Genomic DNA, 15,500 nt, shown 5'->3' on the forward strand with positions numbered 1-15,500 from the left:
CAGGGATGGTGAGCTCAAGAAGAGCCTGACACTCAACCCAGACCCTCTGTAACCCCTAATCCCCACACCAGCCGTGCACGAGGACTGAGAGAAACAGTGTGGCTTTTCAACTGCCCTTCTGAAATATTCCCGAGACGGCTAGCTCTTAGGTAAGCCATGTTGGAAGCACCAGAAGTAGCCCCTGACCCTGGAAAAAAGGAACTCACTTGTAAAAAACACAGTGTATTTAGGGAGCAGGACGGAGATGACAAAGCCCAGACAAGAAAGCAAGAAATTCAGTATCCATCCAGGCCTTTCTTCAGCTCTGCACTCAGCACCTTAAGGACTGTAGTCAGACCAGCATGGCCAAGTCTTCATTTTCAAGTTTGAAGAAACTCTCTCAAACACTCTCTCTCAAACTCAAGAAACTCTTTCTTGAGTTTGGTAGAAAGGTGTGATCCTGAACGCTTAACCCACAGGTAAGTCGTCACGTGACACGCCCTCCCCACACATACAAGCAGAAAGGGAAATTGCAAGGTAATTTTCAGCCAAGAAAAGAGCAAGGTGTTCACCTCTGCCATGCCTGCCACCATTCAACTGTTGCTCTCTTAGCTCCCAGAAAGAAGGACCGTTGAGGGGTGCAGGGGTCTGGCTAAAAGTAGCCAGGCTTCCTCTGCCCTCTTTTGCATCATGTGCCACACGACTGCAAGGTAACATCCTCAACGATGAAAAGTAGGGGCGTCGGGGTGACTCAGTGGGTTAAGCACCTGCCTTCGGCTCAGGTCATGATCCCAGGGTCCTGGGATCGAGTCCCGCATTGGGCTCCTTGCTCAGCGGGGAGCCTGCTTCTCCCTCTGCCCGCCGATCCCCGTTTGTGCGAGCTCTCTCTGACAAATAAATAAAATCTTAAGAAACAAAAAGCAAAAAAAAACAATGAAAAGTAGGCGTGGCTGCACAAAGATAAAGGGACTGACCAGGCTGTGCTTCTGAGCCATGTTCTGAATGAGTGTGTGTGTGTGTGTGTGTGTGTGTGTGTGTGTGTGTGTGTGTACTGAGCTGGTAGCAGAATGGGGAGGAGGGTGCCCTACATTTGGGCTTCGGGCCTGCTCCTCAGCCACATGTCTGAAACTGTGGACAGACTGTCAAATCACTGTAGCACATCGCAGGTGCTAGCCATGGAGTCAGGGAGGAGACGACAAGCCACCACTGATTCTCTGTGCTTTTTTAAAGGGTTAGAATACCTGTCATCTCTCCTATGGAAAGAATCAGTCAAATTGCACTTGGAAAATAATCGAAACTCCTTGAGAAGAAAATATGGCATGAACACAAATCAAATAAGGCAGTTAGGCTTTACGGATTCACTGAAAGAGTTCTGTGATATTTGTTCTTACTCTATAGCTTTGTTCTCCTAACTACAGATGAAGAGTTATGTAAAGCTATAAAACTAAGGATTTTTTCACTTATACCAGAAACAGTGTGAGGGGGAAAATATTAATTTTCAATCCTAAGGGAAATTTTCACAGAAAGTGAAAAGAAGGAAGGCCAAATAGCAAAGTAATTCACTCAAAATCATGCCTATAAAGTATGAGTAATTCGCACAGATGGCCAGTTACACAGGTGAATTCTAGCTCCAAGGACCTGTATAATTTAAGCTCCCTGAATATTTTCTGAACAGTTTAGGTAACGGAGACTAAACTTCTAATGAATCACACCTCTTTTCTACCCCGAGACTTTATCTCAACAATAACGTAAAGGCATTAGTCTTCAGCCTTGAGAAGAGCCAATCCACAGTCAAGACAAACCATCTTACCTGTTTTGGACATGAAGCTTCACCATCCCACTCCTTCTCCTCAACAAACCGGAACTGTGAGAAGGAGTCCCCTAGGGATAGATAAAACATAATTTTATGCAAGAGCCAAAGGAAACACTCCGTTCTCTAAACTTCCCCTTGGGAATAAAAGTGCCATTTCTGAAGAGCTAACTGTCCCGAATTCAGTGATAGCATTCACTAGAAGCTCCCGGCTTCCACTTCTTTACACAGCAATCTGGGTCTGGTGGGCACCTGCAAATACTGTTGGCTTCACACAAGTCTCAGTAAGTCACCATCTACGTGCTTCTGGAGAGAGAGCTAAACAGGCTTGCAGACATGGCCATCGACTCATACTTAGCACATTTTTGTCTCATCTGCTTCATGTATGCAAGGAAACGGATATTTATGATTTGGGGAGTGGGCACAGCTGAAAAGGCAGAAGAACAGAACTGAAGGAAAGACATTCTAGGCTGACAGGCTTAAACTGTCTCTTTGCGGTGAGATTATCAACCTCAGCCATCACTCCAAAAGTCGCCTGGTTAGAGTGTCAAATGCGAAATAAAACTCAAAGAATGTGCATGAGATTAGTTCCTGTGAGTCATGGCGCACTGCTCTGAGCTCTTGGAATAAAGGAAAATGAACCTGTAAGATCAGCACAAACGAGTAAAAGATGATCCTGGGCAGCAAGCTTTGACACAAGGCTTATTTTGTAAATGCACACTTACTTGGTTATTTGTCGTAAGAACACCTAATTTACAGACAAAGAATTTCTCTGCCTCGCTTCAGGATTCCCAAAATGTGGTCCCACCCAAATAACCCCTGTTTACGTCCTGTTCTTCAGGCTTTCCGCTTGAGTCAGCCTCCTATCACATTCCCAACATACCTCCTCTTCCTTCCTAGTCTCTTTCTTTTTCCACCCTTCCCCCTTGTCTGGAAGACCCACACCCGTCTACCCATTCATATTGCATTTATACTCCCGAGACTCAGGTCAGAGCTACTTCCTCCTTTGTGATACCTCTCACGTGATTTAACCCCAGAATCCATTCTTCTAAATTAAAAGAGGAAAAAGAAGTGAAGAATTCAAAATTAAAGAGACAAAGATAAAATCAGAATCTATACCACCCCCGTCATTTCCAAAACATGTGGGTCACAATATGAACATTTAGCAAGATCAAATTCAAGGCAAAAAGGGCCAAAAACAACACTATCACAGGAAAAGGAGTAAAATTAACACTCTTAGTCATTTGTGAATTTGATCCCTCAAAAACTATGACATAAAGGATCTGAATAACATAATTAATAAGGTCATATGTGTGCATAGAGCAGATAAATAAGTATATACTGTGATTATATCTGTATATTTTCTTTATAAATATCTGTGCAACATTAGTTTTTAAAAAGAGCTATAAAAAGGCCACAGAAACAACTCAATAAATCCTAAAATGTAGCAGTCATATAAACCATATTTGCTGGTGAAACACATTTATACCGCATAGAAGTAAAGGGTTAATATCTCTCATACAAAGAGCTTCTGCAAATCAACCAGAATAAAACCACCCAAAAGAAAAAGAGGAAAAGGAGTGAAAATTATAAATACCATTTGCTAATATCTATATATGAAATAAATGATAAATGAGTGAACTAAAAATCAATCTGGTGGATTTTTAAAACTTGGCCAAATACTTGAATGCCTTATTCAGTGTTATTTTTAGCATTCCTGAACTTCTTTCCCCCCCCCCACATGGCACTTGACCTTATGACCCTGAGAACAAGACCCCAATTGAGATCAAGAGTTGGACACTTAACCTACTGAGCTACGCAGGTGCCCCTATGGCATTCCTGAACTTCTGTATTATAAACAGTGTTATGACTGCATAGACGACTGTATATATAATCAGCGCGAGATAACAGTAATGCAAACAAGGGATGCTACGTGCATTTATTTTTAGTATTTGAATATTCACTTTCAAATTCGGGTAAGATTCCAACAATGGCTAAATAGCTTGTTGCCAACTGATCCTCTTGCTGAGAACAAGTTAGGAACACTAGGCCAAAAAAAAGCTACCAAGTGCGAACACGAGTGAGAAAGGCCCCAGAAAGAAGAAAGCTAATAACATTTAGAACTGCTTTTCCCTCTGAGGCATTTGCTCATTCCCACAGGTGGTACTGGGAGACTGGAGATCTGTGCATAAAGGAACAACCAAGGAGCCTGTGAGATGCAGAGAGCTTCTGCTAGTTTTACTGCACGGGGTAGACAAAAATTGCCATTCAGGGCCCAAGGATGAGGAAGGGTTGTGGAAAATCGAGGTTTTCAGGTGGGACCCCTCACGATTACATCTTAGAAGTGGGGACCAAGTAGGATTAAGCAAGCCCTCACACAGTCTGAGGCAAAGCTGTAAATCATCTTAACCTCTGATTCTGCCCACAAGAAGCAAAAGTACATCCTTTTTGGAGGAAAATGACATTATCAATAGACTAAAATTATCTCCACTATTTTTTATAACCAGTGTCCAAAATTCAATAAAAACCATCAGGCGTATCAGGAGATGAGACCAAATAACAGAAAACTAAGGGAGGGGGGAAAAAACTAGAAAAAGATCTACAGGGATTAAGATATTAGAGTTATCAGACATGGCTTTTGTAATTGAGCAATGTAAAAACTTCAACAGAATTTGTAAAAATCACAATGACATCCATGAAGCCCTCCTTGATTCATACAAAATATACACATAAAAAATACAAAGGAGAAAATTATTGAGGAAAATGAGATACCAAAAACAGGTTTTGTTTATAGTAATCAAACTTCAAAAAGCATTTTTAAAATTCTAATAAATCCTATAGAGGCCAACTTGGAAAAGTAAGCTTGTTAAAATGTTAGACGGCTACAGAACTCTCTAATCGTGTCACTGAAGATGAAAGAGTATTCAGACTTGTCCAAATGATGAATCCTGCATCAAGAGAGCTTCTGGAAAACACGTTACCAAAATCCTTCCTCCTGCATTATACTGCACAGCACGAAAACAACGGTGCTCCTCTCCACCCTGGACGTCAGATGGCAGACGTCTGAACACGCAGACCGCCCTTACCGACAACCGCACGGTACCTTAACGACACATGCAACCCTGCTCGTGTGCCACTCTCTTGCTCAGAGTTCCCGGTCTCCCACATGAACGTGCTGAGTCCGCACGAAGGACAGAACGGAAACCGGGGGCAGGGACAGCTGACTGTGGCTGACGTGGAACAAACCTGGGGAAGGGGGTCTTAGGAGTCACACTCACCAGCTCGGTGCTCACAGGTCATTATGGCACAGTGTGATGACCAGGACGAGAAAGCACAGAACTACTGTACTTTCTTCCTTCTTCAGCCGAAGACGAATTTCATGAGTTACAAGCGGCTGGGGAACTGCGTTGTGCGTTTCCACAAGCCCCTCAAGACGGAGGAAGAGCTAGTTCCCAGGATACAGGCTGCTTGAACAGCAGCAACAAAACCCCGTGATGCTCTGCTTTGCAGATAAGAACACCAAAGAGCCGGCCTGCTAAATCCAATATTCGCTTATTTTTTTTTTTTAAGATTTTAGGTATTTATTTGCCAGAGAGAGAGTGGGGGAGAGCACACGCAGGGGGAGCGGCAGAGGGAGAGGGAGAAGCAGACTCCCCGTTGAGCAAGGAGCCCAATGCTGGGCTGGATCCCAGGATCCCGGGATCATGACCTGAGCTGAAGGCAGATGCTTAACCCACTGAGCCACCCAGGCATCCCCTCCAATGATCGCTTATTAAGAACGTAATTTATTCACCAGAATTTGCTAAATAAGGAGGGAGTGGCAAATTTAAACAAAGCTGACAGACTTTGAGAGTTCACATTTTTCTTACATATAAAAAGTCTCCTATCCTTCTATCCCAGAAACAAGCTGAAGTTGGTGTGCACGAATGAAAGCCAAGATATAAGTGATACCGAAACAATTCTGTTACATCTTGGAAGTCAACGACATGACTGCCACAATTTTAGACCCAAAATTAATGAATTTTTTTTCAGTCAACTAATTGTGTGAGGCAGCAAAAATGTTAGAAAGTTAGATCTACGTGTCGGCAGCTATCTTTAGTATGCTTCCAGAAATGTTTAGGAAGAATGTTTCAAGCAGTGCACGATGCTTCCGTTCCTGGGCTTCCTTCAGTTGAACTCAGGATCATCACACAAATCTCCAAGGCCAGTGGTTAATGAGGAGAGAGGTCTGCACCTACTCTATAACCTAGTCCTTACCTAGTTATTATCGGAGAGACACAGTTAGTTGCCAAGGGACAACTCACTATCAGCAGTACCAGACTCTAGTAATAGTACAGCAATAGCAGGCAGGGGGTGAAAGGAAAACGCCTATATACTGTCAGAATTAAAGCCGACTACTAAAAACTTTTATTAAAAAATTTCAAATTTTGTTGATATTTCAGATTTTTTTTTTGTACTCCATACATCCATTCTATGACACTGATATTTAGCTGTAGTTTCAGCTAAATATGACTTAACACTTGACCCTTTGGCCAAAACGTGTATTTGGCATGCCTCCGATATTCAATCAGTGACATTCTATGAGGCATTTAAAAAATAAGGTAGCTTATGTACTGTACAGCATGGTGACTATTGTCATAATACTGTATTGCATAATTCAAAGTTGCTAAGGGAGATCTTAAAAGTTCTCATCACAAGAAAAAATTTTTAACTATGTATAACAGATGTTAAGTAGACTTGTGGGGATCATTTTACAATATTTACAAATATTATGTTGTACACCTGAAGCTAAATAGTGTTATATGTCAATTATACTTCATTTAAAAAAAATAAGGTAGCTTTAGACGTACTGACATGGAAAGATTATCTCAACTGTCACATGTTGGAAAAATCAAGTTTTAGTGCAGTACAAATAATATATATATGCATACACATACATATATGTGTGTCTCTATCACAAGAATACTAATAAATGCATAGAAATAAACCAAGACCATTATATACCTATTTTAAGAATGATTCTCTCTCAGAGGGTGGGATTGAAGGAGACTTCTCCTTTCTGCATAATACATTTTCTAGTTGAATTTTCCTTTGTAAATAACAAGCACATATTACTTTTGGAGCCTAGCCAGACAGAACTTGTAAGGAAATCTAGAAAAAAAGCTGAAATTTCTTGAGGGCAAGACCTTCTCAAAGTGCATTTAAGACAAAATATGCACAGATCTCATTGGCTGGAACCACAGAGATCATTCTAACTCTCACTTGATAGAACAATAGAGAACCTTAGGTCTAGAGAGGCTCAGTGGCCTGACCAAGGCCACATGGCTGGTTCATGGCTGGACACCAACACCTCTTGGCTCCTACCATTTATTATTATACCTATAACTAACGAAGTTATTTCCACTAGGCTTCTTGGCTATCTGAGTTCCCTAGGACACAAACAAATAACAAATATCGATGACATCTGATATACTAATGCTTGATACACTGACATGTTTGAAGATATGAAAATACAAACTCAAAAATAAAGAATTCTTCGTTTTAGGAAAGGAATCACTTCAGGTGTTCCTTTAAATAACTACTATATGGCTTCTAAAAATGAAACTAAGTTTTATAGAACTCTAAGTACACTGTTAATGATGGCATTGGAGAAATAAAGGGGATATACCAACTCTGTCACTGTATTAATAATACCCAGGATTCTCACTCTGCCTGACTTCTCAGATCAGTCTAACACAGGTCTTAGAATCAGTGACAAAGTGGACACTACACTTGTTAGGATTCTGCGGTACCAATATGCTTTCAAAAAGCTTACCATCTAGTCCTAGGTAACACAGCTTTGAATTAGCAGCTTACCCTTTCAGCCCACCAGCGGAAGAGTGAAAGTACTTGATATAACCATAAAGCTCTCCGACGGAAGTTCAGGTGGGATTACAAGGAACAACCTTTATGTGGAGAAAGACTTCCATCTTCGACAATACACATCAGGTGTATGTAAACACTGAGTGTGAAAGACGGAAAATGTGCCCTTCTAATAATTCACTAGTTGCAATTCCCATAACTGACATCTGTCCTAGGTATTTGGAGCTTTTTCTCATAAAACTGCCCCAGACCTCTGTGGTGCGTCCTTTCAGAAACAAACTCTAGAAAGAAAGAGGAATGGATCACTAGAGCTCTGGATGAATACTTCATTTTACGCTCCATTTTCCTGTCTCTTCTTTATTTTCCCCACAGCCCTTGGAATATGCCCTCAACCAGGACACATGTCTCTGGGAAGTCATAGGCTGACAAGTTCACAATCTTCATAAAAAGAGGGTATGCCCCGACAGTTACCACAATGGCTGCTGTAGAAAATGAAATGTACCTTTTTTTCTCTCTGAATTTCTCTATTCTCATCTGTGAGAGATGACATATTTGGAAGGTCAAGGGGGATCCTAGATCCGCAGGCTGACACAGATCAAACCAAAGATGACCCGTAGCTCAGCTTATAGGACATAAAAAATCTTTGCTACCCAATCTCTAGCTTCCGTGGATGAACATTTCTAGATGTAGATATCAAGCACTTCGATATTTACCCTAAAACAAAGCAACAGCTAACACTGTCCTTGTGAGGAAGATTATACAAGCCTCTACAGTGATTAATGAAAAAGTTAGGTTGAGCCAAAAGAACAAGAGGTAAGGAAGATCTCTCCTCCTGCTCTACAGTGACCTATAATTAGCTTTCTCACCAGATGTGGGGCCCCAAAAGCCCCTGAGCATCAAATATCCACATTGAGCACGACATAATAAGATGTGCCTATCTTTCCAAAGCCCCTAAAAAGTGGCTTCCCCCTCTGCATGGATTGTGTTGAAGGAAAAGCCAAATACACTCGAGTACCATAAGGGGGTTCCATGCTTTATGAGAGAAGGATGATGCTGACATTCTAGAATTTAGAATCTAGCTCTTTTCCCCAAAAATGGTTGGTGAATATTCTGTGTTAACCCTGAACCACTGTAGACAATCTAGTAAAACTTCTCAGATCAATTATTTTCTGAAACAAACCAACATCAAATCCTGGCACAGAATTCCAAGATGAGAGGAAATGATCAGACACAGCAAAGTAAAAAAGAGAATAGAAGGACCAGTCCTCAGATGGGCAATAGAATCATGAGATGAGATGTTAGAACTAACCTGTAGTAAAATAACGCATCCATTATGATTAGGTCTGGATGCGTGTAACGAAGACCTGAGAATTTATGGCTTAACCAAGATAAGAAGTTATATCTAAATCAACCAAATGAAATTGAGACTTGGGTGGTCAAAGGCTGGTCTGGGGACACCTTCCAGTTCATTGCTCTGCCATTCCCACGAAGACCCTTCTTGTCATGCCTCAAGATGATGACCAGAGCTCCTGCTATCCCATCAAAATTCCAGACAGCAAGACAGAAAAAGACTTGAAGGGGCAAAAGGCATGTATCCTCTGTCTGTTATATTTTCCTGGAAACTACTATAGGACTTTTCCACTTATTTCTCTTTGGCCCATAACACTATCATATTGTTTTATCAAGCTACAAGGAATGCAAGATAATTAATTTCTTCCCAGGTGGCCATGCGCCCAGACAAGAATCAAGGGTTTGAAAGGAAAGCGAATGAATTTGGGGTGGGGAACCAAGTACCGCTGACCCTTGAATAACATGGTTTTGAACTGTGCAGGTTCACTTCTATGCAGATTTTTTTTTTGATAAATACAATACTATAAATGTATTTTCTCCTAGGATTTTCTTTAAAAAATTTTTTTTTAAATCAGAGAGACAAAGTGTACAATCAGGGGGAGCAGAAGGCAGAGGGAGAATCAGGCTCCCTGCTGAGCAAGGACCCCGATGCGAGATTCGATCACAGGACCTTAGGACCATGACCTGAGCCAAAGGCAGATGCTTAACTGGCTGAGCCACCCAGGTGCCCCTCTCATAGGATTTTCTTAACATTTTCTTTTCTCCAGCTTACTGTATTCTAAGTATACAGCATATAATACATATATAAAATATGTATTAATCAACAGTTTATGTAATCAATAAGATTTCCAGTCAACAGTAATCTATTAGTAGTTACATTTGAGGGAAAGTCAAAAGTTATACAGGGATCTTCAACTGCAAGGGGGGTTGGCACCCCTAACTCCGTGTTGTTCAAGGGTCAACTGTACTCTGACAAATTACCAGAAGGTCCTACTCAAGGGGTAGTTACTTAATAAGGGTCAATTGCTAGTAGAGTGATTAGGCTCACTGAAGTGTGAGTTGTCTCCAATCATTTCAATGTAATACATGTTAACATCCAAACTTCTTAAATAGTAGTTAAATTAACTTTAGAAAATACATGCCTTTCAACTTTTTTCTCCAATTCTGAGAGGAGGCAAGTGTGGGACAAATTTCTAGTTTCCAGCATAATGCAAGAACTTTTTAAAATAAATACTGTTAATAAATACATACATACATACTGTCTACTACCTTTCTCAGGGAAAATGGGCATATGTGAAGTTAAACAACAATAACTTCAGGAGTAACAATTCATTTATTTGGTAATTTTTTTCATTCTTTCATACATTTTTCAGCACAACTATGTGCCAAACACTATTGGGTCCTAGTACTATAAATAGATAAGACACACACCCTGTTGTCCTTGCTCTAGGATTCTGAGTTGAACAAATCAAGAGGGGACTACAAGAAACAAAAAAACACAAGATTTAAAGGAAATCTAAATTCGTTCCCCAAAACTTGAGAAGGGTTTGCACTCTCCCTTTTCCTGTTTTACGTGTATATACACATTATGGTATGCTCATGGTGTTGATTCACTTAAAAAAGTTTCAGTCCACCTGACAGTTTATTTGTACTTTATTTATAGCCTGACACCCAAACGTTAGTGAAAACCATCACACAAACCACCAAAGTTTCCAGGTCTAGCATCTGATGTACACTGTCCTCTAATGCCATCAGCAATCTCACAGTGACACACAATTTACTTCCAGAGGGAGCAGATGGGGAAGGAAAGCTAGACCAATGCCCAACTGTCATGATCTAGGAAATAGCCTGACATCTGTAGAATGATGCTCAGATTCACACACACAGACATGCACTCACCCACACCCCGGTACAGTAATACAGAAAAATGCACAATCCCACTAGTACACTGATACTCTTTTAAAGATTATTTTGAAACTCAGTAATGTGGTCTCATGGCAGAGCCACACTTTGCCTGAATTTCATGGCTGATCCCTTTCATGCTCATCCATTGCTCTTCATTATCTCATTTTCTTGTCTACACTGAGTACTTCTTTTTGAAAGTCAATCTACTCTTATTATTACGTACGTCTCTTAAACATGGTATTTTCTACCTTAATCTGCCAAAATTTTCTTCTTGGAATTAAAAGTTCTCCATCAGGGGCACCTGGGTGGCACAGCGGTTAAGCGTCTGCCTTCGGCTCAGGGCGTGATCCCGGCGTTATGGGATGGAGCCCCACGTCAGGCTCCTCCGCTGGGAGCCTGCTTCTTCCTCTCCCACTCCCCCTGCTTGTGTTCTCTCTCTCGCTGGCTGTCTCTATCTCTGTCAAATAAATAAATAAAATCTTGGAAAAAAAAAAAAGTTCTCCGTCAAGGTTGATGTTAAATAATTAAAACCCTCAAACACTGCAATCCCCTGATAAAACCGATGGCTCGAAGTCTACCCTCAGAGGATACCATGGGGTTTGCGGGAGAAAATGTCTGAACCCCATTCTATCAAGAGTGAGGTGGTTTTCAATTTGTTGTTTACTCGCTAAATGTATTCCAGAGTCTCATAAATTAAGAAGTCTGACCTATACCTTTGACTTGTCTGGTTATTTTCTCACTGCACCTCAGTTCAGTGAGGCTGTCAGTAACCAGGGTGTTGATTCTTATTATTTACAGCTGTCTTACAGTGTACTTGGCTTTCTTAACCTATCTCTCAGGTACTAATTCATGTCTTTGTATAAAATCTAAATTCACACCTTTAACTGCTGACAGCTCTTCTTCCAGCTTCTACTCTCATTTGTAAGATTCTGTAAAGCCTCTTTTTAAAATCACTTAAGGATTTTCCTAATAGAATTCATTTCTCATAAACACCATATTCCCCATAAAAACCTCCAACTAAGCGGCTCTAGCAAGCACTAGTAGCACCCAGGCTGAAGAGAAGACTTCTTGAGCCAACTGCTTGTATTGAGGTCAACTCATGCAGGCAACACAGGACCTGTGAATGTTAGTTTCAACTTCTCCTTCCTCTTGGTTTTCTTTTTTAAACTTTCTTAATTCTGGTCTTGGGGGAACATCTAGAATGAGTCTGGTAGGGCAGCATGTCCCCAGAGAAGCAATATGAGCAGAGGCCTCAAGGCAGAAGGGAGTTTGGCCATTTGAGGAGCAGAAGGAAGGCCAGTATGGCTGACGTGTGGTGAGCAGTGAAGAGGCAAAACGTGACTGAAGAGAAGTTGGGTCATAGTCTTCATGTGACCCAACATTTTCACCAGTTACCAAGTTCCCCTGCTCAACAGTGTATTCCACAATAATAACCAGGCTTAGCGAAACTCAATTGGTCCTACTTAAACGTTAAACACATCTTACATGAGTACGCAAACACATACTAACTTGAAAGTGACAGATATCCTTAAACTTTTTACAGATTAAATGAGACAACGCAAAAGAGTAAAAAAATTTTTTTTACATAGCAGGGCCAAATTGTCACCTTCAAAACACATACAGTAGAGGATACAAAAGTTCTCTTTGTCGGTGCAGGGTAAGAGCTCATTCTCATGAACACTGCCATGGCTATAGGCCATCTCCCCAAGCCATTCTTGAGAACCTAGAAACCAAACATGAAGTTAAGGAATTTGGGGAGCTATACTAACTGGTAATTAGCCCAGGGAAAAATTTTGTAGGACCTCTACGAAATGTTCGGGCACAGACAAATCTCCGTACCTACGAACATGCCACTTCTTTCTAATTAATATACAGAGTCACCAATCTGGAGAGTGACAGAACTTCAGACCCCCTACACTGCCTCGCCCCACTGAGACTCTCTTCTCTCACACTCTCTCAAATAGATAAAAAAATTTTTAAAAATCTGATGTACAAAAACAGAAAATTATGGGGCACCTGGTTGGCTCAGTCATTAAGCGTCTGCCTTCAGCTCAGGTCCTGATCCCAGGATCCTGGGATTGAGCCCCGCATCAGGCTCCCTGCTTGGTGGGAAGCCTGCTTCTCCCTCTCCTACTCCCCATGCTTGTGTTCCCTCTCTCGCTGTCTATCAAATAAATAAAATCTTTAAACACACACAAACACACACACACAAAATTATAAGATATAGTAACTCAATAAATTGAATAACTTATGGGTTATACCAAAGGATTCATGAGCTCACATAAATACGGGTATTCTCCATTTTCCAAAGGTTCACACTATGCCACTTCACATTTACAAAAGACCTATGTTAGTATGGTAGCAGTTTTTTGTTTTTTTGTTTTTTTTTTTGTAAAGGCAGAAATCCTCTTCTGATTTCTTTCCGTTAGCAAAAACAGGTACAAATGTAGGTTATTCATAAAAGTGAAATGGCGTAAAGCAAACTTCAAGAAAGATACTCTTCACTTTAAGTTATTTTGGCTTAAGAGAGCTTCATAGGAACACTCTACTTTCAGATAGCTGGGGAAACCTGTACTGAGATCCCTTGACATACTTCAAATGTGATTGAACTTCCAAAAGCTTTACTTAAGACTTTTCAGAATCTACTGTTAAACGGTAGGAACATCAGTGGATTATCCACAAAGAAACATCTGTTGTTTGGATGCTAATTCTCAAGTGTTCCCAGTTTGAGGACAGTTTGTTTATTGTACACTCAAACATTTTGCTTTTCATGGGTATTATCAAAAGTAGCAACAGTTTTTCAAAGTTTCAAAGCTCAACTTAGAATTTGTACAAGTGAACGATCAGAGGATTATCTCTAAATCACTGGTGTATCTCTTATGTTTTAGGAGTAGAATGAGGGTAATAAACACTGGGTTTGTTTCTGCTTTCTTAAAGGAAGAATTATCTTCCACATCTTTTTACTACGACTATATGAGACACTTAGGCCATGCAAGGTACAATGGAATCTGTTTACCAAATTCCATTTGATAAGTTTTAGCAATCATTCGACATAATTAACCAGCTTTTCTCTATTTCACGTTTACTGTGTTTCCAGGAGATGCCATTGGGCAGAATTCAGCAAGTTAAGGGCCTAATTTATTTTAAGCACTCACATATGCAAATTTTGCCCCATCTGGAGCATTCCTGATATTAACCAGATAACACGCCTTTTTTTTTCTTGTATCTACTTCTAAGGTATAAGGTCTCTTGTTAAAGACAGTAATTACATAATAAATTAATACTATCAAATATACAGATAATGCTTAAATATCTCCATAAAATGGTCGGGTGTCTCTGGTGGGGGTTTCTCTGGTGGTATGGGGGGCAGGGAGCAGTGAGGAGATTGTTTTTTATTATAGTTGATGAACTGGTGTATTCTAATCATGATCAAAAGAAATTCCCCACAATGTCTCTTAAATATCTTTATTGTTCATAATTTATCTGTTGAGGAAACCAGAGCACTTGACCTGTCAGGTCTGTTTTTGTTTTTGTTTTACTTTCTGGAGTTTACTGATTTGTACTCTCATGTTATCTAATCTGTTCTTTTATTCCTTATATTTCCTATTAAATGGTAGTTAGAACTAGAGGCTTGATCAGATTGAATTGTCTTATGTTTTTAACATCAGAAAATTGAAAAAAAAATTTTAAGATTTTAGTTATTTATTTGAGAGAGCATGTGCACGTGCAGAGTGGAGGGCAGTGGAGACAGAGAAGGATAAGCAGACTCCCCACTGAGCAGGGAGCCTGATGCAGGGTTTTTAACATCAGAAAATTAGGGGTGCCTGGGTGGCGCAGTCGTTAAGCGTCTGCCTTCGGCTCGGGGCGTGCTCCCAGGGTCCTGGGATCCAGCCCCACATTGGGCTCCCCGCTCTGCTGGGAGCCTGCTTCTTCCTCTCCCACTCCCCCTGCTTGTGTTCCCTCTCTCACTGGCTGGCTGTCAAATAAATAAATAAAATCTTAAAAAAAAAAAAAAAGAAAATTGACATTTATTTTTTTAATATTTAAAATATTTTATTTATTTGAGAGAGAACAGAGTGGGGAGGGGGCCGGGGAGGGGTAGAGGGAGAAGCAGACTATCCCCTAAGCGGGGAGCCTGATGCAGGGACTCGATCCCAGGACCCCGGGGTCATGACTTGAGCCAAAGGCAGAGGCTTAATTGACTGAGCCGCCCAGGGCCCCAGAAAATCTACTGAAATTTGAAAGGACAGAGTCCAAGTTTGGATAAAGGTGTAATGTTGGCTTTTCAGGTTATCTGGACAGGAGGAAAGTATCCCAGACCTACTTTTTGCCTGAAATTTTTAGGAAATGCACAGATCCTAAAATTGCTCATCGGTAATAGCATTTAGTAGTGAAATCAAAATAAACAAGTTATAACAGAGCAAAGTTTTTCTTTTAAATGATTGATAATGTACAACCTGTATTGTCATCAAAAATGACAGCATATAAAGACAAAGATGTTAACTGACAATTTTATTCAGATGAGAACAGGTTAGATCATGATCACCCAAGGAAATGCTTGTATACTTGTATCCAGTTTTTGTTTTTTTGTTTT

At 40.5% G+C, this 15,500-nt stretch overlaps 1 protein-coding gene across 1 annotated transcript in view; it reads right to left on the bottom strand.

Annotated features, from left to right (window-relative positions):
- AVEN (apoptosis and caspase activation inhibitor) overlaps positions 1 to 15,500 on the bottom strand; it is a gene marked incomplete at its 5' end in the record, with an annotated part of 127,191 nt that overhangs the window by 3,968 nt on the left and 107,723 nt on the right. The window contains one exon of the mRNA XM_034661718.1: positions 1,790 to 1,860. Within this exon, the coding sequence (XP_034517609.1) occupies positions 1,790 to 1,860 (71 nt within the window). The remainder of the gene's footprint in view (positions 1 to 1,789; positions 1,861 to 15,500) is intronic.

This window comes from Ailuropoda melanoleuca, chromosome 5 (genome assembly GCF_002007445.2).
Source record: "Ailuropoda melanoleuca isolate Jingjing chromosome 5, ASM200744v2, whole genome shotgun sequence".
NCBI lineage: Eukaryota > Metazoa > Chordata > Mammalia > Carnivora > Ursidae > Ailuropoda > Ailuropoda melanoleuca.